This window comes from Corylus avellana, chromosome 8 (assembly GCF_965113065.1).
Source record: "Corylus avellana chromosome 8, dhCorAvel1.hap1.2, whole genome shotgun sequence".
Classification (NCBI taxonomy): Eukaryota; Viridiplantae; Streptophyta; class Magnoliopsida; order Fagales; family Betulaceae; genus Corylus; species Corylus avellana.
The window spans coordinates 20,663,816-20,688,128 of record NC_142497.1 but is presented as its reverse complement, the minus strand read 5'-3'; the positions used below and the strand labels follow the sequence as shown (position 1 = coordinate 20,688,128).

Genomic DNA, 24,313 nt, shown 5'->3' with positions numbered 1-24,313 from the left:
AACCGTTGTGCAGACATGAACAAAGTGCTTGTGCGCATGGAGGTGTCATGTAAGGAGCAATCGGCGATTCATTTGCGGCACATGGCGGAGAGGTTTGGTGGCATAGCCGTGCAGAAGAGGGAGCGGGTGCGCACCCAACATAGAGTCCCTACCGATCACTTGCCCGACATGCATGGATGGTCCGAACGCTCGTCGTCGTCAACCAAGACCGCGGTACGCGGGGCCGGAAGACAAATTTATCATTGAGAGTGAACCTGTTAATCATTTTGCAGAGCGTGGGGTGCGGAACGAATTTCCTATGGCACAAGCTTATGCTATTACATGGGACACATGCGTCAAGTTCAACACCCCGGACTTCCAAGGTTGCTTGCAACCCAAAAAGCCCCCTATTAAAGAAAAGATAGAAAAATACGAGAAAAAGAAGGTGCCTAGAGAGGCGGTAGAGAGGAGGAGTCAATCGGCAATTCGTTGGCAACAACGCCTGGAGGAGATGATGGAGATTCTAAGGGGATAGATAGAGATCCTCACTAACCAAGTGAACAATATGAGTGGTCCTAACGTTTGTCATCGACAACCAACTCCACGTTTTATGGATAGGGACAACGTGGTTATCCTTAGTAGGGCGCGATCTCAACGGCAAAAGGCATGGATTGAGACGGAGATTCCGCGACAGGCCAACTTGACCGTTATTCGCAATTCCCAATTCCATCTACCAAATCCATATGATGAGGAAGAGGAAGGTGAATCTGTTGATGAGGAGTTCCAGGAATTCGAGTTCATTAATGAGGATTCCAATCATGATGACGAAGATCCTTCACAAGGATTCGGGGATTGGGATTCTCCACCAACCTATGATGAAGATCTCAGATGAAGATCCTAAGGAAAAGCCCTTGCCATCTGACCTAGAGGGAGAGTACGTAGAAGACTGGTTTTGTAACATCCCCAGCCCGTTAAGGTTAAGTTTGCCACTTTTCTTCTTTTTCAAATTTTTTTTTTTTTTTTTGCAAAGATCTATAAGGTCTACCAGAGTACTTATTACAAATTATTGGATAATATATTTTTGCCCCCATTCCGGCCTTGTATTCCAGCTTGCTCCTTACCTAAGAATAAGAAATAAAATTGAATGAGCCTAAAAGGGGCCTAGTATGCAAAATCCACAACCATAGATAGTTTTTCTCATTGTCCTTAGTTTTAAAAATGTTTTCACTAATAAATATACAACCAGTCATAACAATATACATATATGTACGGTTGTATCTCCTGTATTATATGCATACTATTACATCTAGCAATAGATCATCGTCGTAATTCATCATTATAAAATATCATCATAAAACATTATTATAATTCATCTTTATAAATCATCAATGCATTTATTTTTAGTTATTATCTCATAATAGAGCCCATATATACTGTTACTCCTGTGTACGAGGGTTGTGTGTCCTTGTGACCATGGTACTGAACTGTGACCTCAGCCATGTCCGATCGTCAATTAACTCTTATTGGTGCACTCAACGGTCATATTAATGGAATATCACCTTCTTGCATAACCTCCTTCAGTGGTTTCGTCTCCATCTGAGTATCGGTACCAAACTCCTCTCATTTTTACTTATCTTGGGGCAAAAATACTCTCCTCCATACATGTGCCCTCATTTTATAAACATTTATCTCATCTCTTGTACTTCTCTTAATGCATCTTAGGGCAACATGTAAGAGGGTTTACCATCATTCTTATTTTTATTTTTTTATAATCATCATCATTTCTCAAGTTTCTTTTCTTAAAATGGAAATTTTTCCAAATATAAACTTACTGTATTTAGAAAGCATTTAAAAGAAATAGAAGCTTTCTAAATAATTCATTTAGAAATTTTTCACGCATGCAACATATCTCCATGATGGTAAATAAAATAATTATTTACAGTTTAATACAAGAATATTTAAATAGCATGACATGAAGTAATTTTAGAAGGGTAGTGAATTTATTTACCTCTAGACTGAAGCTATGAGCAGTCTTTAAACTGCTAATTAATCATCTTGAAAAAATATCTTGTTGTTTCGTTCTGTTTATTCACAACTAAATTAATAACAATTCATGAAAATTAATTAAGTCCCCACTGCCCAATAGTCAACTAAGAACAAGACTTTAAACATCAAACTCCCAAAATACCAGTCACGGGTTCTTCCAGAAATTGACACACAGCAATCAAGAACAACCCATTCGGCTAAGCCTTAAAAAATCTAACCAGGAATTACCAAAATCAAATACTCCAGTCTACTCCTTTAGGAAAGTTAACCCATTAAAATTCAATCCAAAACATCTTATAACTCAGCCCAAAAATAGAGAATCAATTCCCAAAACTAATTCAAAATTCTCAAGAGTGAAACCACCCAATATCATCTTGATTAAATCAAAAGGTTCTCATCTAAGACCCATTACTCAACTTAAAATCGAATACCCATAGCTAAAGGAAGAAGAATTTTACATCTGAAGAACCCATTTTTATTATTTTGCAAAAATCTCTCTCTTGGCCATCTTCTCAATCTCTGTTCTCCCCTTCAACATCTAACCCTCTTTCTCTTTCTCATGCTTCTCTGTCCATCTCTCACTTTATTGTAACATCTCTCTCCCTTTGTCTTCTCTTTCTTACATCCGTAAGGCTCCTTCTCTCTATCTTCTCGTTTCTTGCTCTCCGTTAAGTAATAAAGCAATGAAAGTAGGTGAAGTCAAGAAAATGAAAAGAAAAGTCCAAGCCGCGTGGTAAAAGAAGGAATGAAGAAAAATGAAAGGAGTAATGAGTGGTAGTAAGTGGCTTTGGGGAAAGTGGGGGAAGAGAGGGGTTGGTGTGTTGGTAGAAAAATAAGAAAGGAAGAAAAGACAGTGGGTGGGGGCTTTATGGAAAAAGAGAGGGGAGTGTGAAAATAGAAGAATAAATAAAGGAAAAGAAAGAAAATGGTGTGCATTATGCATGAAGGGGTCTGGTCCTATATAATATGAGATGAGCATTATTAACAACACCTTGGGCCCAATCCTTATTAAAATTATATCTAATCTCATCTAAAAATTCTCACACCCTTCTTCGTTTGCTAACACCAAATCAGCTATCCCTCAAAGCTAACTTTCCTTCAAATGTATAATATGTATCATTACACCATCATATCTCTTAAAGTTACCAATTAAATTATCAAGCTATAATTTAGGATGTAATGATCTCAAATAAAATTCATTCTTATAATACTCATATAATCCATAAATTCTTCAAGAACAAATCTCATTACTTAATATAAATATTAAAATAATATTATCTTCAAATTAATATCTTTAAATGAGGATTTTAAATTTGAGGTGTTACAGGTTTTCTCCTACGTTTGGCGCCTCTACCCTAAAGAGGTTGACCCCTTGGAAGAAGAAGGACCTACGGATGGCATCGCAGATTATAATGAGGTTGATAAAGACCTTTCAGGTGGAGTGCCTAATTTTAATGATGAAGAAGTAGGTTATATTAATATCCTTGGTGTAGACGATATTTTGTCGGATTCTTTTAACAATGATTGTGATGAGTTTTATGCGGTTGAAGAGAATTATATGTTCACAAGGGAGACAATGACTAACCCATTCTTGAGTATTTTCATGGCATGTGGAAGGGAAAAGATGCGAGGAAAGTGCGGCAAGCTTGATGTATTGCAAGGCGGTGTGTTGAGCCTTCAAAATAATCATCATAGTCTGCTAGTGATTAAGAGTATCACGTTTCTTGTGGGGTGTTGCCTTATCTTGACCTTGAGAACGGGAGAATGAAACGAATTGACAGGGTACCCGAAGGACCGTGGAAAGATCCGTCCGAATTCGAGGACGAATTCTCTTCAACCTGGGGAGAATGATGTAGATCAACAAGCCTCGTCTACAAGCTCGTCTGTAGCCCGTCCGGACGGGCCTAAACCCGAGAGCCTCGTCTGAAGTCCTCGTCCGGAGACCGTCCGAACACCTATGTTATTTTCGTGTTTTTATGTTTTATATCCGTGGCCGTCCGGGCGGGCTTAAGTTCCATCCGTACGAGCGCCATAGGGTTTCAATTCGATTTAGTTTCGTACTTTTATTAGGTTTAGGGTTTGTGGGCCTATAAATACATACTTTATAGACCCTAGAACAGAGGCAGACCTACGTCCAGCCTGTCCCCCCAAAAGTTTTTAAGCCCTTGCTATCAGGGGCTTTCAATGAGAAATAATGAGAAAAGTCCCCCAAAATTTAAGTGTCCGTCCCCCTGAAATGTTTGCTCCCCTTTTGGTGTGTTAATGTGTTCTCTCATCCTTTCTCTCTCGGCACTTGCAGCCTTGCAGGCCTACGTAACCAGTAAACTTGCAGGCCGACACTACAGATTTAATAAGTTACTTCATGCAAATCCTGGAGGACAACCCTGGGTTCATAAACTTGAATTTAACATTTACATTTACCTTTAGCTTTGGGGACAACTTTGGTTATTTTGTGGTTATTTGGGTTCATAATATTTGTTTTGGCATCAGAAGTTAAATGAATTTATCATTTATGATTAAAAATACACATATAAAGAGTTGATATATATTTATGTGCTTACGTAAGTTCGTCCCCCCACATTTTAAATCTTGGGTCCGCTCCTAGTAATTTCTAACATTATTCTATTGAATAAGATGTATTTTCTCTTGAATAATGCTATATATACTACACCCCCATATATTCCACCTTTATCTCGGTGGCTAATGTGGCACCAGTGAGATAGGGTTGTACTTGTGTAGTATGTAACATTATTTTTTTCTATTAGGAAGAAAAAAAAAAAAAAAAAGTTTTGTTTAGGGGGAAAAATTGGTTGGATTTAGATTTTTCTGAGAAAATTGTATTGTAATTTCTAGAGAGGTAATTGCTTATATTATGTTCATTGTTAGTGTAGATTTCAACTTTTGGGTATAAACAATTGATAAGATATTGTAACATATTTATCATAGTGGATTTCTTCGAAGTAATTGTCTCAGAATTTTTCCCTTCAAGTACTTCAAATGGTTTTCCAAATAAATTTCGATTTTTCTACATGATTGATTTGCTTTATGAATTCTGATTGCAATGTGTTCTGTGCTTGAGAAATTTGTTCAGAATAATTTTTTGGGAATGGTTGAAATTGTTTAATTTGTTTGTATTTTTTTTTTCTTTTATATTCACAGAAGACGCTTGCGGTGTGATGAACAATATATATGATAAATAGGATGATTACAGGAGGAAACAAATTTATTTCAGTCTGTCAACACAAAGGAATCACATAAATTAAGTTTAGCAGCACAAATATATACATCTTCAAGCACCAAAGTACAAATATTTTCTACGGTGTGTCAAATCAAAATTTTCATTTTATATAGAAAACCAGCAACCCCATAAGACAGATAAAATCAAACAGGCTCTGTTGAAGCTTATTATATATTATGAGATCGATACATGTGACAAGCATTAATTAGATCTTAAAACAAACAAACATAAAAAAGACGACATAAAAGGAACAATTGGAGTCGGGAAATTTATTGAAAACAGCTTCAACTAAGGAGATTGATTTTATCATATCTGATCATCTGTCATTGTTCTAGGGCATTGAGTCCGTACACAGTCATCCCTCCATCAACATAGATTATCTGTCCAGTAATGTAAGAGGCTGCAGGTAGGCAGAGATACGCTACCAAAGATGATACCTCCTCTGACTCCCCAGGTCGTCCAATAGGTGTCCGTGAATTTATAGTTTCCAAGACTTTGCTTTTGAGTAACTGTAATAATATATAATAGTATTAGGAATTAAGCGCAAGGATTTTAAAGGAGAACAAAATTTACACAAACACAAGCACAACGAAAACAAAAATATATACCATCACAAGAAAGAAAAAAAAAAAAAAAGAAGACCCATTTTAAACCATTCAATTAAGTCTCTATTTTCGACCCTATTGTCTTCTAAATCCACCTATATATGCTCATACAGAATTTTTTTTTTTTTTTTTTTTTCCCCTCCCTCTATGCAAATAGGGAAAATGTTATAAGGGATTTTCAAAAAACCCAAAAAGGGTATGCTTTTTATCAACAACAAATCCAAAACGAAAAATATAGTACAAAAAATAAAACAAGAAAGAAAGAAATGTGGAAAACATATTCAATGATGATTATGCCAACAATTAAGACAAATTAATGCACTTACATTCTCTGTTAAAGGAGTTCTTGTCGTCCCAGGTGCGACGCAGTTGGTCCTAATATTGTCTCGTGCCCACTCACATGCCAAGCTTCTAGTAAGTTGGTTCATTGCTCCTGTGTGTGTATATATATATATATAAAACATGCAATTCAATTATTCAGGCCACTATGTAAATTTTTACAATATCCAGAACCGGTTAATTATGAAAATAAAATTGCATAAATATACATATATTATGTACCTTTACTTGCTCCATAAATCGACATGCCATCTATTCCCAACATTCCACTAATGGAAGAAATGAGAACAATACTTCCTCCTCTTGATTCTTTCATAAGAGGATAAGCGAGTTGGCTCAGGTGGTAAGTGGATTCAACGTTGGTTGCTATGATGAATGCAAAATCTTGAGCCGTCACCTCTATGGTTGGTTTAGCAAGGTAGGTCCCCACGTTATTTATCTAAAACCAGTCATTGGTCAATTCTTTTTAAATATATGTACGCTTGGCTCTATTAAAACCACTCTTATTGGTTATATTTTTAGTGAATATGCATTATTATAAACAATAATCATAACGATAGTAGATGCAATACATGCATGAGCTAACTTTTAGTCAATATCCTAAAAGACGTTTATATATTTTGCAATTCCAAACAAAAACAAATTTTTGGTATATATATATATATATATGTATATATATATATATAAAAGGCATTTTTTTTAAAGGTTATTGTGAATATCCTCACTAAGTTATTCCTCTAATTTGAAAGTTATAAATTAAGGAAATGAATAAAAATCAAAGTATGACTAATGCTTGATTGTTTCGGAGTAAAATATTTTTTGAAAAATATTTTTAGTAGTTGGTACCATTGGTTTTATTCTCTTTTTATCTCATTAAATGTAATGTGACTTTTAAAATTACTGTTGAATTATCAAATTCAATGCTAATAATTTTAAAAGATACATCTCATTTGAGGGATAAAAGAAAGATAGAACTCTTAGGTATTACATGACTTTTTTTCTTAATGAATACTATAGCAAACCAAGGACTTACAAGGATATTAAGTTTGCCGTCAAATTGATGAGAAATTGTGTTCATAAGTTCCTCTCGTTGGGGACGAGACACAAGGTCACAAACTGAACCAGTAACTCGGAAGCCCTTCGCCTCCCACTCATGCAAGCACTTATTCAAATCACCTTGATTGCGAGAGCATGTGTGCACGGTCGCCCCAAGCCCTGCCAGTTCCTCCACAGTCGCATACCTATATATACATACAAACATCCATCCGTTTGTCACAAAACTCATGAAGCCGAAGCCATAAAAACAGAAAATTTCTTTTTGTGAAGCTCGAAATAAAAGCCAGTAAAAGAGAGAGCTGATAATAATTCGGTTGCCCCAAGGCCTGCCAATTCCTCTACAATAGCATACCTACAAACACCATATAGTAACCGAATTTTCACAAAACAAAAATAAAAGCACAAGTTATATTTCCTAATTACAAAACAACAATTTCGTAGCTGTAGAATGATGATGACAACAAGCAAGAGAGTTCCAAAATGTTTTCCTACACTACAGATACAACAATTACCAAGAGAGTATTTTCCTTTTTGTTTTCTGATGAGAAAATAAATTAGATTTTTTGGGGTAAAGGTCAAGCCAAGCCATGGATTCTTAATTCTTTGCCCCAAATTTTTTTAAAAAAGAAAATGAATAAATAGAGGGTTGAATCCCAAAACAGTTTTTTTAGCCATAAAATCCAAATCCCAAAGAGCAAAAGAGTTCAATGAAACAAACCAACTGATGCTCTAACTAAACATGGCTATACATGTACAATAAACTTCTAAACAGAGTTTATCTAATTATCTTTTAGAAATCTGCAGTAATTAGAATGATTTTCGAAGCAGAAAACAGAAACCAGAAAAAGAGTAGTAGGCAGAGAGAGAAAGAGAGAGAGAAGAGAACCCGATTCCTTTAGTTCCACCAGTAACAAGAGCTGTCATTCCCTGAAGAGACCACCTGCTTTCTCTGCTACCAATTTCAGCCATTTGATCCCTCTTTGACTCTTTGTTACTTTAACTTGTGCTTCTCCCAATGGATAATGTAACGTTGTTGGTTTGCAGAACTTGAGATGCTTATGTAAAACTAAAGTGTCTTTGTCTGTTTCCCCCAGACAATATAACTTGGCAAAGGCCAACACTTCCTGTCCACACATAGTTTCCTCTATCCATTGGATAAGAATCTGAATATCCTTATTTCGACGTTAAGGCCAAAAGAATCAAACATTCACACCGGGCTTTCTCTAGTTAAGATTTTAGCTAAAAAGTGATTTTTTTTTTTTTATTATTATTTTTTTTTTTATACAGTGCTCAGACACGTCAAATGTCTGTTGTAGGAGGCTTACAGAAAAGACCAAAGGTCAAAGTAGCTCATCGTGAGATGACGGTGGATACTAGCAAGAGTGAATTTGATAAGGTGTACGAACATAATGAAAGCAAGAAAGATGAGAGAATTTGTGTACTTGTATCTTTATCTTTTATAGGGATTTTTCGTCTTTGATTGGCAAGCGGGTTCAACGGGCTGGTTTGCTAATGTTTTTTAGGATTGCTTTTTGCTCTTTTCTTTTCTTTTCTTTTTCTTTTCTTTTTTTTTTTTTTTTTTTTTCTGTTTTTGTTTTGTTGAAAAGTAAAAATATTTAACATATAATTCATTTCATAAAACAGTACTAAAATACTTAAAATTATTTTCACTATTACGTTATATTACAAAAAAGTAAAAATCATCTTCAAAAGAGTACGAGCAAACGATTATATATGTAACATGTGCGTGTGATTATGTAACATTCTTATAAATTAGGTCACTGTTTTTTTGCATAAGTAAAGAATAGTTTTATTAGGAAAGAAGCGAGATCGAAGTGGTGTCAAGTGTGCAGATGTATAGAAGAGGTCCTTTTGAAAAGGTATAAAGTTTAACAAATGAAGAAAATCTAGAAAAGAGAAAGATGGAGGACGTTCCCAAACAGTCCTCCAAGGCAAGTGCCGAAGGTCAAGGAGACTCATATGGAAAGTGGCGCATCTTTTGATTTTCTATTTTCTTCCTTTCAAGTAGGGGTGCAAAGGCGGGCGGTTAAAAACCGCCCACTAACCGCCTAACCGTCTAACTGCATTAACCGTTAACCGTCTAACCGCATTAACCGTTAACCGCCTAACCGCTATAACCGCCTAGCGATTATTGGGTCTACTAATCGTAACCGCTAACCGCTAACCGCCTTTTTATATAATATATTTTTATAATTATAATTATAAAAATATTTATAGATATAACATAATCACTTGATCATTAAATCACAATTTTTTTAAAAAATAATTAAATCACAATTTGAGTATTAATATATTATCACTATAATTTATATGATTATATCATATGAGATTGATCATTAAATCATTTGATTATATAATAACAAATTATACATATATAATATGACATAACTCATAAGTATACCAATTCATACTAATATAACAATTAAATATTTAGAGACTTATTTCCAATGTATGTTATAAACTTATAAGTCTATATATGTTATAAGTCTATATAAGTCTACATATATATATGAATAATATAAATGTATAATATCAATACTTAATCATATGATTCAATGACAATTCAAATACTTTATTCAAGACTTCAAGTGAATCATATTATTAATGTACAATGATGATATGATTCATATAATATCAAATTAAGTAATTGACATTGAATTAAACAATGAACAATGTATTACTTATAAACACAATTTAAGTATTAATGTATTATCATTATAATTTTAGTAATTTATATATTATCACTATAATTGATATGATTATATCACATGATGATTTGATCATTAAATCATATGATTATATAATAATAAATAATACATATATAATATGACATAACTCATAAGTCATAAGTCTACAAGTTAATCATATGATTCATGTACAATGATAACCACAATTGATTCAATTGAATTAAACAATATATTACTTATAACTACAAGTCTACAATTTAATTAAAGCATTATTAGATACTTTAGGAATTTAGGATTTAAGAGTTTGAACATTACCATTTACCATTAGATATTAAGTTCAATTCAAAGAAAAAAGATTATAAGTAAATATGATAAGAATTTAAATAATTAACCGGTTATGATTTAATATTTAAATAAATTTTTTTAAAGTACAAGTAAATGTAAATTTTGGGTCAAATATTTTTTATTTTTCAATATGGGCTATTTTTATAGCAATTGGGCCCAAGAAGATATTAAAAATACAAGAAAAAAAAAAGTGAGGGTAAAAAAAGCCCAAAAAAATAAGCCCAAAAAGCCCTAAAGAAAACTAAAAAAAAAGCCTAATTTTAAAAAAATGGTTAGCGGGCGGTTATCTATTTCGCTAACCGCTAACCGTTAACCGCTAGGCGGTTAGCGGTTGCGGTTAATAAAATCAACTAACCGCTAAGGCGGTTACGGTTAGCGGTTATTGCCACTAACCGCTAACCGTAACCGCATTTGCACCCCTACTTTCAATGATGTTGTTTTGAATGAGCGAGGACATTAGGAAACACGTTAAGCTTAAGCAGAGACAAGCAACACGATCGAGGTAGTCAAGAAGGGTGGGAGCCGGGAGGTGTAACGCTTTAAGAAATAATTAACTGGTAATTATCTCTTAGTCCATCTTACTCTCAAATTTCCCTCGAGAATAAGACAAAGGAATCAACATGAACCTTCATGAGAGAGCTTACAAGCAAAAAAAAAAAAAAAAAAGGTGGGATTAGTGACGTGTCTACAATGCAAGGCTTTTTCACACGTTACCAATTGGTGATGTGGCAATTGGTGACACGTTACTATCTTCCATTTAGTGACATGTCAATTTTGACGTGTCACCAAATGGTGATGTGTAAAAAATTGGAACATTACCAATTTGAAAACCAGAAAAAAAAAAAAATGAAATTAACATAATTTGTGATATGTCGTTTTTAACATGTCATCCGTGGATGATGATGTGTCACATTGACACATTACCAAAGGGTAACGTGCCAAAGTGACACATCACCCCTTTGGTGTCATGTTACTTTGGAATGTTACCCTTTGGTAACGTGTCACTTTGACATTTCACCAAAAGTAACACGTTCGAAAGTGACACTTTGGTACGTCATCATTTTCACTATTATGTCATATTCCAAGATGGGTAAACATGTCCACTCCTATGCTATTGGAGCCCACGTCACTGAGCCAACTAGGGTTGGCCTCACACGGGCATTTTGATCGGCAAGTACCGTTCGACTCGAAGGCATCCATTCCTATGGAATCTCCGCCACCAACACTGAGCGAAGTAGGGTTGGCCTCACACAGCCATTTTGATGGGCAATCACATAGCAGCGCAAATATGGATGACATTGATGATAGTGAGACACAGGCCCTAAAGGATATGGATGATGGGACTAGTGCCATACAACCCGATGACCGTACTCGGCAAGTGTTGGGTCTCAACCAGGTTTTGAACGATAGATATGTATATATGCTAGTCATACCAATATATACGTATATACTTATGCATGTTCTTTCAAATAATATCGGTACTTATTTATACGTTAAACATCAATGCAGATGGAAGCAATAATTTGGATGTGTTGACCATTAATGACTCGCACAAGTTGTGGGATATCCTCGACAGGCAAAGGGTCGTGTGCGAATATAATAATGCATGGCAGCCCGTAGGATTAAGCGGGTCAAAATTTAGACGGATGACAGTAAAGATTGTTAGGAGTGAGGCTTTTGTCGGGATATGCGACGGCGACGACTGGACGAAAGTACCACAGAATACAAATGAGGATTTATGGAACTCCTTGGTATGTGTAAATTATATGTTATTAATTTATGATAGCATCTATATTTTATTTTGTAAAATGACACTGATGGTGAAAATATAATTTATGGTCAATAATTTTTCAATTTTAACTTATGTAGACGCACTTCTACATCTGTCCAGACTTGAATATTGACTCAATCAAACATGACGCATTCAGAGACAATGGCGCTGAGTTGAAGAGTTGGACACAAATTAAAAAAGAAACTTAACATTCGGCGAGGCGATACTCTTGCCAGCATGAGGGCGAGATTGGGGCAAAACCGTGATGACGTGTACGCCAAGGCACATGGCAATAAGCCTGAATATGCTAGTCGGGTTCGAGGGGTTGGTCCAAATATTCTACCTGTGTGCGGCAGCATCCATTCGTATTATACATCATCCCAAGCACGGTCACAGAGCTCTAGAAACTTGACGGTCTCACAAATGATTAAAAGAGCAATTAAAGCTGAAAGGGCACAACTAGCTACACAGAAAGAACAGATGGATGTGATGTTGGCCCACCAGAGGAAGCAGAATAATCACCTTACATAAGACTACGTACATCAATCTAATTATCAATTAGATTTTCACTGACCCACTATTTATTTTTAAAAAGCCTGTTAAATAATTTCCCTCCCCCCTCTTGTGTGGACATGTCAAAAAAAAAAAAAAAAAAAAAGCCTGTTAAATCATTATTGTTTTAAAAGTTCAATTAAACTAATAAAAAAAATTAATTCTTTAATAAAGTAACATGTGAACCAACAATTACTTGTGAGTCAGGCTACTTATTCTAAATGATTGTGTATTTCATTTTTGAAGCTCACACATTTGCGGTATATATGTACAAACCTTTCGGAAGTCACCGTCGGAAAGATTTTCAGCAGACTTAAGCCCCGACGAAAAGAATCCTCGTCCAAGAGGTCTGTATGCAACAATCCCATTGCCCAGTTCCCTGATAAATTATAATTTTGATTTTAATTATTCTATAACCTCGTAAAAAAAGGAATTAATGCAATTGATGCCTCACCAGCTGCAAGTAGGAATGATTTCTTGCTCGACATCTCTAGACCACAAAGACCACTCCAGCTGCACAGCTGTTATTGGATGAACCGAATGTGCTCTTCTGATGGTGGAAGCAGAGGCCTCGGAGAGACCTATGTACTTTATTTTACCTTCTTCCACCATTTGCTATCCCCTATTACTATAGCTTTAGGGCTTTATCTATAGATACAGGTTATAAACCGAACTACTTAAAATCTTTTATTCTTATTTTCGTTACCGTTATTTATTTATTTTCTTATTTTATTATTAATTTATTCAAATTCAACTTTTTAAATCTCTAACATTAAAGTATGTCAATGAAAAAACTATCAAATTAAATGACTTCTAAATTGTACGTACGCTCGACAACTCGTCATTATTTCTCATATTAATGCACCAATATTAACTTTTGATACAGCTATTCAATGTCTTCTGGGCTGTTTTGTAACTTTGTGAATTATGATGGGGCAAAGAGTAATTTAACTTGTGTGGCTGAGTCTGAGTGCTCTTAATATATTACAATTTTTATTTTAATTTTTCAATTAAAAAACTATCAAATTAAATGACTTCTAACCATAAAGTATCTTAAAAAAAAAAAAAAACTATCGAAATGATATTATCCCTCTCTATTAGTATGTGTGCGGTCATGCAAATGTATCTGCTATAAATTGAAATAAAGAAATGATAGATGATTATAGAAGTTAACATTCATTATAACTACATATTATAATTGCCGATGGTCAACTCATAGCTTTGAGGCTCGATCACGTGTTTAAAAGGAACTTTTAATTGATTGATGTGTTTGGATAATTCATGTTGTAATGTTACAAACATTATTTATTTTTTTAACCGTTTGATATTATACTAAATTTTATGGAAAAATGAAACCAACTGTACTTAGTGGACCAAACCAGTTTTTATAGAAAATCTGAAATCATCTTTAATTAGTTTTCTACATTTTGACCATGGCTAACGTTTCACCTCACTTTAAAATATTAATTTTTTATTAATTTAATTTTAAAATTTAAATATAAAAATTTAAATAAAACAAAATTTAAAGAAGTAGTCATTGGTGGGGCTGTCACCCCCAACCCCATGCAGCCACCCCAAGGGTGGCCAAGGGTTGGCTTGCGGCCAACCCAAGGGCTTAGGGTTGGCCGCGAGCCATCCTTAGGTAGTTTGGGGAGGCTCGCAGGCCACCCTAACCGCCAAGCCACCCTTAGAGGGTTAGGCCACCCCTAGCCACCCATATATGATCATTTGGTCATAAATTTATTTTATCAGGGCCTTTAGAAAACTAGCAGCTCACGTCTATATATAAATAGAGACAGCACCTAGAGCCATGCAAAATTGATTGCAAATTCCATCTGGCTTCCTTTGTTGTCATCCAATTTGGTCCTTAATCAAATAATTTTATGTGTTTTTCTCTGTGCGGTTTTTCATCGACAAGACTAATAGGTTGTTCAATTAATCTTCGTTCTTGCAAACGCGTCCTTAATGAAAGTAGACGGTATAATTCTAAGAGATTGTGTGTCAAGAGATCCGATCCATCGAGTTATATACTCCGGGAGGCACCAATCAACCTTTAAGGACACCGCTTTTACATGATTTTATTGCATTGTAAGATCTTTACATACTCCACTTTTTATTTTTTGTATTTTATTTATTTTTTTGTTAATTTTCATATTGATATTATTTTATTTCAACTAGAATTTTGTAGACCATACAAAATTGGTCAACTCTAATTGTACTCCGTGATATTTAAAATCAGCGAATACCAAGTTTCATAAAACAATGAATATAATTCTTTATATGTCCACTTGTTTCACAAAACAATGAAAATAATTCTTTTATATGTCCACATGTTTCATAAAACAATCATAAATGGATAATGCCACCACCAAACATGTGCGTGGTCGATGGAGACTTTGGGATTTTCTCTACGATTTTATTGGCTCAGCTTGGTATCGAATTTCTCACGGCATTGTAAATGATTATATTATGTCCTTTATTGTTAGTGTATATGTCAACTGAGAAGAATCAGAAGATATTGTTACGTATTTTATTATATATAGTGGATTTATTCCAAGTTGTCTCGAAATTTTTCAACTCCAAATAAATCTGATCTTGATTCTTTTCTACTTGATTGATTGGATTGTGTTATTAGCTTGAGAATTTTGTTCAGAATAATTTTTTAGGAATGGTTGAAATTGTTTGTTTGGAAATTTTTTTTTCTTTTTTCTTTTAAATGCACAGAAGGCATTTGGGGTGTGACCAAGAATATGATAAATAGGAGGAAGCAAATTTATTTCAGCCTGTCAGCATAAATATATCTTCAAGCACGAACGTTTCTACGGTATGCACTGATCAATGAACAACAATGTAGAACAACCCTAGAACCACTCATATCAGTGGAACAACAATGACGAAGTCAAATAAAATCAGACAAGCTCGGCTGAAGCCTATTATTATGAGATATCGATACATCCATGAAGTTTTAAAACAAACATAAAAAAGAAAAGAAAGACAACATAGAAGGAACAACATTTGGAGTTTGGGAAATGTAAGAACAGCTTGGACAAAGTAAGAAGTTTAGGTTTATTATATTTGATCATCTGTCATATATTGTTCTGGGGATCAAATCCATACGCAGACATCCCTCCATCTGCATAGATTGTTTGTCCAGTTATGTAAGAGGCTGCAGGTAGACAGAGAAATGCCACCAAGGATGATATCTCCTCTGGCTCCGCAGGTCGTCCGAGAGGGGTCCGTGAATTTGAAAGTTCTGCGTTTTTGGAATTGAGAGCCTATAACAGTAATTGGAATTGTAAGCACAATGATTTAAAAGGAAAACAAAAAAAACAAACACAACCAAAACAAAATCAAGTGAGAAACAATATGTTGAATATTTAATTGAAATGATTGGAGGTGAATTGATGGAGATGAGGTTAGAAACTTTTACCTTTGATACCATTTTAAATTATTATTTGTCCTAAAAACTTAAACTTATAGAAATTGAATTAATATTCTAATTACCCACAAGAAAAATCTATTTACCTCCTCCATTAAAGGAGTTCTTGTTGCCCCAGGTGCAACGCAATTGGTCCTGATATTATCTCGTGCCCATTCACATGCCAAACTTCTAGTAAGTTGGTTTATTGCTCCTGCATATATAAAACAAGCAAATCACACATAAAATTTCAATCCATAACCTGTAAATTATGAAAAATAAAATTGTATAATTAGTATATATAATACCTTTAGTTGCTCCATAAACGGATGAACCACCTAATGACAACAATCCACCAATGGAAGAAAGGAGAACAATACTTCCTGCTCCCGATCCTTTCAGAAGAGGATGCGCAAGTTGGCTCAGGTGGTAAGCAGATTCAAAGTTGGTAGCGATGAGAAATGAGAAATCTTGAGTTGTCACCTCTAGGGTTGGTTTGGGAATGTTGGTTCCCACATTATTTATCTAAAAACCAATCGGTAGGACAAAACAATCCCGCAAAAGTTAAGTAATTGTTAGAAATAATTAATTCAGCATTTTTTTTTTTTTATCAATTTCAATAATTAAATTTAACAATATATCAACATTTTTTTTTTCTTAATGAGTAAAGTAAAAGAGACCACCAAAGCCTTACAAGGATATTGAGTTTGCCATTAAATTGATGAGAAACAGTCTTCATAAGCTCCTCTCTTTGAGCTTGAGAAGAAACGTCACAGACTGAACCAGTGACTCGGAAGCCCTTTGTCTCCCACACACGTAGGCAATTATTAACATCAGCTTTATTTCGAGAGCATGTGTGAACGGTCACTCCAAGAGCTGCCAATTCCTCCACAATAGCATACCTATTCACAAACACACACACGCGCGCGCGCGCGCACACACACATATATATATATATATATATATATATATAGAATAACAAAAATTAGCAGAACTTTCTATAATACAGAATAAAGCAAGAGAGTTTGCAAATAAACATGAAACTATGATGAACAATGAAATTAACAAAAGTGAAGTCGTGTGATACATCCATATCACATGATCTCACTCAACCAAATCTTCCATAATCTGAAAGTAGAAGCTAGGAAAAGAGAAAGCAGAGAGAAAGGTCGAACCCAATTCCTTTGGAGCCACCAGTAACAAGAGCTGTGGTTCCCTCAAGAGACCATCTGCCATCTTTGCCACGACTATCTGCCTGAGCCATATCGCTACAATGACCACCACCAATATTGCTGCTATTAACTATCACTGATTTTTTTTTCTTATATTTTTGAGAAGGTTATATGATGATAGTAGCTCGGTGGTGATATTTATACTAGTTCATTTGGCGGGGCCATGCACCCCCTACGAAATTCTTTAATTAAACCCTATATGCATTTTTTTTTTTTTTTCATTTTAATGGTTCTCTTTTCATAAGTTTTTCTTTATTTCTGTTTTAAATTATGTTTATCATATTTTAATTTGGTTCTTATAACAACAATTTTCTGACTTTCTCCATTGTCTCAAACCAATGTTGCTAACAAACTCTCAACGAGTCAACGTTGATTTCAATCGGCCATGATAAGACAAGCCTCATAGATCGAGATCATTGACTTCAAGGCCAACAAGATCCTAATTTCAAGGATACTCACAGCTAGATACAGCCAGCTCATGCCAAGAGGAAACCACGGTTGACAAGTTTCCATCATACATGGATTAGAATTAGAATATGTCCTTAGAAAAAACCCTTGGGCCTATGTTTGCCATCGGACTTAAAAAATGAAGTGTCTTGGAACTATAGTAGATTTAATTGATGTAAGAAAAAAAAAAAATGTTTTGTAGTGATTTTTTTATTTGAATAGTAATAAAAAGTGATAATGTGATGTAAAAAGTAAAAATGATGGGGGTTGATTTTGAGATGAATAATATGAGGTATTTTTTTGTGCCATTGGCAAACAGAGCCTTAGAATTAGAATATGCCCCCAAAACTCCTTCCTAGAGGTCCTCAAACGATGATAAGGGGTGCTCAAGCAATTATAACTAACGGTTATTGGCTATAACCGCAACCAAAACCGCATTGGACAGTTATCGATTTTTAATGACCGCAAATGCATTAGCGGTTAGTGGTTATTTTATAATCAGCGGTTAGCGATTATTCAATCCAATAACCAGCGGTTATTTGATTGGCGTATTTTTTTTAGCTTATTTTAAGGGTTTAAGGCCAAAATGTTCCAAAAAATATCAAAAAAAGAAACATGTTTTTTGGGCCAGTTAATGTTTTTCAATAAGGCTTAACCCAAAACATCACATACTACATTATATATTTCACATACATAGTCATAACATAGCTCAAATCAATTAATCCAAATACAAATGAAAAAATTAATATATATATATATATATATATATATAAATGAAGGTGGTTAGCGGTTATAACCATCTTGTCCTATCCGCTAACCACAATTGCCCTAAGCTGTTAGCGATTTTTAATAACCGTCTACCAAAACAATTAGCAGTTAGTGGAGTGGTTATAACCGCCATATTTGACATATGATCTTTCTTAAAAGAAAAGTCCCTAGAAAAATTGGGTTAATTAATTACATCAACGAGCCTTTTTTTTCTTTAAAAAAAAAAAAGTAAAAAAAAAAAAAAGGCAAGTCAAGAGTTCGACTCAGGGGCAGAACTATATGGTCCTTGGGAGTCCAATCCCCCAAAAGGGCCCATATAGTACCCAAAAATTTTTAAAAAGTTATTCAAATTTTTTAAAAATTAACATTTTACTTCTGAACTTTTTTAGTTTTGTTCTCCCAAAACTCCAAATACAGGTTCCCTCCTGATTGAGGGTCCCACGTGAATCGTACTGGTGTCAAAAGAGTGTCCCAACTAGTTTTGTCCCGCTGCAAGAAGACGAGAGTGTTTATATTTGATGTGAAATATATATTTGTTGAAATGCCTTTACTAAAAGCTAGTGAAAAGAGCAAGTGATTCACATGATATAAAATAGATAAAAATTTTGATTTTTTTTTTTGCATAAAAAATTGAAAAAGTTTTATTTATTTATATTGTATTTTTTACTCGAATAGTAATAAAAAATGTTTGATGTAATATAAAAAAATAAGAATATTTGAGAGTTTTTTTTTTTTTTTTTTTTTTTTAATATGTCCACGAGAAGGGAAATAAGGATTCAAACTAGTAACATACTTCATGAGACATGATTCCTACCTTTTTTCTCCAGCAGTATATCAATATCTCCTTGAACCTTTTTCAATTCTTCTAAATTATCTCGTCCCTCATTCATCTGAATTTTTGCCAAAGATTTTGTTTTTACCTTAAAAATTTCTACGTATAACAAGTTTCATAAAACAATGAATATTATAATTCTTTATATGCCCAAAAGTTTCATCAAACAATAAATATAATTCTTTATATGTCCACAAGTTTCATAACACAACCGTAAATGGATAATGCCCCCACAAAACATGTGGTCGATGGAGATTTTGGGATTTTCTCTAATATTTTTGTGGCTCAGCTTGGCATCGAATTTCTTCCGGCATTGTAAATGATTATATTATTTATATATGTCCATTATTCTTGAGTAATGTTATGAACCATCTTTTTATTTTTCTAAAGCTGATGTGACTTTCAAAATCACCATTGAATCAAAATTTAGTATAATTCATCTAAAATTTAATGGTGATTTTAAATGCCACATCAACTATAAGAGGATAAAATAAGAATAAAAAGATGGTCCCTAACAGTATTCATTATTGTTAGCGTATATGTCAACTGAGAAGAATCAGAAGATATTGTTACGCATTTTATTATATATAGTGGATTTATTCAAAGTTGTCTAAAAAATTTTCAACTCCAAATAAATCTTGATTCTTTTCTACTTGATTGATCTTCTTTAATTATGACTGGATTGTGTTATGTATTAGCTTGAGAATTTTGTTCAGAATAATTTTTTAGGAATGGTTGAAATTGTTTGTTTGGATTTTTTTTTTTTTTTCTTCTTTTAAATGCATAGAAAGATAGCTGGGGTCTGACCAAGAATATGATAAATAGGAGGAAACGAATTTATTTCAGCCTGTCAGCATAAATATATCTTCAAGCACCAAAGTACAAATATTTTCTACCGTATGCACTGCATTAATTAACAACATTGTAGAACAACCCTAGAACCACTCATATCGGTGGAACAACAATACTGTCGAAGTCAAATAAAATCAGACAAGCTTGGCTGAAGCCTATTATTATGAGATATCGATACATCCATGAAGTTTTAAAACAAACATAAAAAAAAGAAAAGAAAAAGAAAGACAACATAGAAGGAACAACATTTGGAGTTGGGAAATGTATTCAGAACTGCTTGGACAAAGTAAGAAGCTTAGGTTTATTTATTATATCTCATCACCTGTCATATATTGTTCAGGGGATCAAGTCCATACACAGACATCCCTCCATCTGCATAGATTGTCTGTCCAGTTATGTAAGAGGCTGCAGGTAGACAGAGAAATGCCACCAAGGATGATATCTCCTCTGGCTCCGCAGGCCGTCCGAGAGGAGTCCGTGAATTTGAAAATTCCGCGCTTTTGGATTTGAGAGCCTATAATAGTATTAGGAATTGTAAGCACAATGATTTAAAAGGAAAACAAAAAAATACAAATGCAACCAAAACAAAATCAAGTGAGAACCGATATGTTGAATATTTAATTGAAATGATCATAGGTGAATTGATGGAGATAAGGTTAGAGACTTTTAGTTCTGATACCATTTTAAATCATACTTGTCCCGAAAACTTGAACATATAGAAACTGAATTAATATTTTAATTACCCACAAGACAAATCTATTTACCTCCTCCATTAAAGGAGTTCTTGTTACCCCAGGTGCAACGCAATTGGTCCTGATATTATCTCGTGCCCATTCACATGCCAAACTTCTAGTAAGTTGGTTTATTGCTCCTGGATATATATATATATAAAACAAGCAAATCACGCATAAAATTTACAATCTATAACCTGTAAATTATAAAAATAAAATTGCATAATTAGTATATATATATATATAATACCTTTAGTTGCTCCATAAACGGATGCACCACCAAATGCCAACAATCCACCGATGGAAGAAAGGAGAACAATACATCCTGCTCCCGATCCTTTCAAAAGAGGATGTGCAAGTTGGCTTAGGTGGTAAGCAGATTCAAAGTTGGTAGCAATGAGAAATGAGAAATCTTGAGTTGTCACCTCTAGGGTTGGTTTGGAAATGTTGGCTCCCACATTATTTATCTAAAAACCAATCGGTAGGACAAAACAATCCAACAAAAGTTAAGTAATTGCTAGAAATAATTAATTCAGCATTTTTTTTTTTTTTTATCAATTTCAATAATTAAATTTAACTATCATTCTAATAGAAGCACAACATTTTTTTCTTAATGAGTAAAGTAAAGAAGACCACTAAAGCCTTACAAGGATATTCAGTTTGCCATTAAATTGATGAGAAACAGTCTTCATAAGCTCCTCTCTTTGGGTTCGAGAAGAAACGTCATAGACCGAACCAGTTACTCGGAAGCCCTTCGTATTCCAGTCACGCACGCAATTATTAACCTCAACTTCATTTCGAGAGCATGTGTGCACGGTCGCCCCAAGAGCTGCCAATTCCTCCACAATTGCATACCTAATCACAAACACATATAGAGAATAACAAAACTTAGCAGAACTTTCTATCACACATAATAAAGCAAGAGTTTTCTAATAATTAAACAGGAAACTATGATGAACAATCAAATTTACAACAGTGAAGTCGTGCGGTGCACCCATATCACAAGATCTCAGTACTCAACCAAATCTTCCATAATCTGAAAGTAGAAACTAGTAAAAGAGAAAGCAGAGAGAAAGATATATCGAACCCAATTCCTTTGGATCCACCAGTAACAAGAGCTGTGGTTCCCTCAAGAGACCATCTGCCATCTTTGCCACGACAATCTGCCTGAGCCATATTGCTACAATGACCTGTAAGAGTTTGGGAGAAGATTATCTTATAAACATCAAAATATAATCACTAACCTTTGTCCATTGTGTTTAATTACTTGGAAAAAGAAGACGAGTGTCTATATTTGATGTGATATGAGAGGCAGAGAGGGTGATCATGCGTGTATGTTTCGCAAAAGAAACTGGATATGTATCTCCTGCTTTTATTATTTATTTGAGTCTTTTGAAATAAATAAATAAATAAATAATAGTTAATACTACGTGGACCATTATCTTCCCAACGATGCAAGTAGATTTTAAAAGCCTATAGCAAGAATTAGACCTTTCACCAAATTTGCCATGCTCGATGTCCGGGTAGCAATCACACTCACTGTAGTGTATGTGACTTGATGTTCTCAAGTCAGGCAGTGGCCCCAGTCCATGCTATTTCTATTGGTTGCCATGAGGTGTTTTTGTCTCTTCTTAAAATGCTTCTCGGGTACCGGGATCCCCAGCAATGGGCAACAAATTCTCCATCAAAAATTTCTATAATCCTGACCCTTCAATCTATTTAAGGATTTACAAATCACTACGTGTCTAGTTAATAATAAAATAATTTGCACACCTTTGAACCCTATATGCTTTTTTTTTTTGTTTTTTTTGGGGGGTTCAATTGTGCTTAAGTTTCTTTTCTACACACCTTTTTCATTTATTTATTTATTTTTTTAATGGTTGTCTTTTCATAAGTTTCTCTTTATTTCTGTTTTAAATTATGTGTATCATATTTTAATTTGGTTCTTATAACAACAATTTTCTGGCTTTCACCATTGTCTCAAACCAATGTTGCTAACAAGCTCTCAACGTTGATTTCAATCGGCCATGACAAGACAAGCCTCATAGAGATCATTGACTTCAAGGCTAACAAGACCCTAATTTCAAGGATACTCAGTTACTCACAGCTAGATACAGCCTTATGCCAAGAGGAAACCACGATTGACAAGTTTCCATCATACATGGATTAGAATTAGAATATGCCTTTAGAAAAAAAAACCCTTGGGCTATGTTTGCCATGGTACTTAAAAAATGAAGTGGCCTTAAAATGTAGCAAATTTAATTAATGTGAAAAAAAAAAGAAGTAAGAATGTTTTGTATGAAAAAGTGAAAAAAAAAAAAAAAAAAAAAAATTGTTTTTTAGTGATTTTTTTATTTGAATATTAATAAGAAGTTATTGCTGTGATGTAAAAAGTAAAAATGTTGGGAATTCATTTTAAGATGAATAATATGAGGTATTTTTTTAGGCCATTGGCAAATAGAGCCTTAGAATTAGAATATGCCGCCCAAACTCCTTAGGGGTGCTCAAACGGTTCTAAGGGGGTGCTCAAGCGTTTATAATTGATGGTTATTGGCTATAACTGCAACCGCAACCGTCTTCGACGGTTATCGATTTTTAATAACCGCAACCGCCTAAGCAGTTAGCAGTTATTCAATCCAATAACCGGCGGTTTTATAACCGTTTTTTTTATATGGGCTTTTTAAGTGTTTTGGGCCTTTAATTGACCTATTTTTTGGGCTTATTTTAAAGGTTTGAGGCTAAAATATTCCAAAAAAGATGAAAAAAAAAAACATGTTTTTGGGGCCAGCCAATGTTTTTCAATAAAGCTTTGCCCAAAACATCACATACCACATTACATATTTCACATACATAATCATAAAATAGTCCAAATCCATTAATCCAATACAAATGAAAAAATTAATATTATATATATATATATATATATATATATATATATGAAGGCAGTTAGTGGCTATAACCGTCTTGCCTTACCCCCTAAAATCACTAATTGCAACTGCCATAATCAGTTAACGGTTGAGCAGCCCTACTCCTTCCTATGTAATTCTGTCCCTGCATGTGATGGCGCTTCTTTCCTTTTTTGACATGATCTTTCTTAAAAGAAAAGTCCCTAGAAAAATTGGGTTAATTAATTACATTAAGGAGCTTTTTTTTTTTTCCTTAAAAAAAAAAAAATTAAAAAGAAAAAAAGAAAAAAAAAGAAGCAAGTCAAGAGTTCGAGTCAGGGCGGAACTATATGGTCCCTCGCCCTTGGGAGCCCAACCACCCAAGGGCCATTTAGTACTCAAAATTTTTTTTTAAAAAAAGTTCTTAAAATTTTTTTAAAATTAAAATTTTACTTCTAAACTTTTTTAATTTTGTTCTCCCAAAACTCCAAATACAGGTTCCCTCCTGA

The 24,313-nt window shown here is 34.1% G+C and overlaps 3 protein-coding genes across 7 annotated transcripts; all 3 read right to left on the bottom strand.

Moving 5' to 3' along the window:
- Positions 1-5,403: 5,403 nt before the first annotated feature.
- Positions 5,404-8,329, bottom strand: LOC132163359 (tropinone reductase homolog At5g06060). 2 transcript variants are annotated; one of them, XM_059573621.2, is made up of 5 exons: positions 8,150-8,329; positions 7,241-7,448; positions 6,430-6,646; positions 6,195-6,301; positions 5,404-5,772 (listed from the first exon to the last, which is right to left on the bottom strand). In XM_059573621.2, exons 1-5 carry the CDS (start codon positions 8,230-8,232, stop codon positions 5,587-5,589), a joined length of 801 nt encoding a protein of 266 aa, XP_059429604.2. In that variant the 5' UTR covers positions 8,233-8,329; the 3' UTR covers positions 5,404-5,586. The 2 variants fall into 2 exon arrangements, with proteins under 2 accessions (XP_059429604.2, XP_088375013.1); XM_088518887.1 differs by having other exon boundaries at positions 7,241-7,615; positions 8,150-8,238.
- A 7,396-nt stretch (positions 8,330-15,725) lies between these two features.
- LOC132163410 (tropinone reductase homolog At5g06060-like) lies at positions 15,726-17,321 on the bottom strand. The gene is made up of 5 exons (XM_059573690.2): positions 17,233-17,321; positions 16,752-16,959; positions 16,366-16,582; positions 16,165-16,271; positions 15,726-15,914 (listed from the first exon to the last, which is right to left on the bottom strand). Exons 1-5 carry the CDS (start codon positions 17,319-17,321, stop codon positions 15,726-15,728), a joined length of 810 nt encoding a protein of 269 aa, XP_059429673.1.
- Positions 17,322-20,322: 3,001 nt separating this feature from the next.
- On the bottom strand, positions 20,323-22,268 carry LOC132163409 (tropinone reductase homolog At5g06060-like). Of its 4 annotated transcripts, none has more exons than XM_088518886.1 (6): positions 22,187-22,268; positions 22,007-22,109; positions 21,567-21,774; positions 21,345-21,386; positions 21,170-21,256; positions 20,323-20,702 (listed from the first exon to the last, which is right to left on the bottom strand). In XM_088518886.1, exons 1-6 carry the CDS (start codon positions 22,245-22,247, stop codon positions 20,514-20,516), a joined length of 690 nt encoding a protein of 229 aa, XP_088375012.1. In that variant the 5' UTR covers positions 22,248-22,268; the 3' UTR covers positions 20,323-20,513. The 4 variants fall into 4 exon arrangements, with proteins under 4 accessions (XP_088375012.1, XP_088375009.1, XP_088375010.1 ...); XM_088518883.1 differs by adding an exon at positions 20,932-21,059 and having other exon boundaries at positions 21,170-21,386; positions 22,187-22,267; XM_088518884.1 differs by adding an exon at positions 20,953-21,059 and having other exon boundaries at positions 21,170-21,386; positions 22,187-22,262.
- Positions 22,269-24,313: the final 2,045 nt, after the last annotated feature.

Excerpts from the sequence above, each read along its gene's own strand:
- LOC132163359 (XM_059573621.2), bottom strand. The coding sequence starts at position 8,232 with ATGGCTGAAATTGGTAGCAGAGAAAGCAGGTGGTCTCTTCAGGGAATG. Across the intron at positions 7,449-8,149 it reads GGTGGAACTAAAGGAATCGG|GTATGCGACTGTGGAGGAAC; the intron begins GTTCTCTTCTCT and ends ATGTATATATAG. Across the intron at positions 6,647-7,240 it reads ACGGCAAACTTAATATCCTT|ATAAATAACGTGGGGACCTA; the intron begins GTAAGTCCTTGG and ends GACTGGTTTTAG.
- LOC132163409 (XM_088518883.1), bottom strand. The coding sequence starts at position 22,247 with ATGATCACCCTCTCTGCCTCTCATATCACATCAAATATAGACACTCGT. Across the intron at positions 21,060-21,169 it reads CGTTTATGGAGCAACTAAAG|GAGCAATAAACCAACTTACT; the intron begins GTATTATATATA and ends ATATATATCCAG. Across the intron at positions 20,703-20,931 it reads TAAATAGATTTGTCTTGTGG|GCTCTCAAATCCAAAAGCGC; the intron begins GTAATTAAAATA and ends ATACTATTATAG.
- LOC132163410 (XM_059573690.2), bottom strand. The coding sequence starts at position 17,321 with ATGGCTCAGGCAGATAGTCGTGGCAAAGATGGCAGATGGTCTCTTGAG. Across the intron at positions 16,583-16,751 it reads ATGGCAAACTCAATATCCTT|ATAAATAATGTGGGAACCAA; the intron begins GTAAGGCTTTGG and ends ATTGGTTTTTAG. Across the intron at positions 16,272-16,365 it reads CGTTTATGGAGCAACTAAAG|GAGCAATAAACCAACTTACT; the intron begins GTATTATATATA and ends TTATATATGCAG.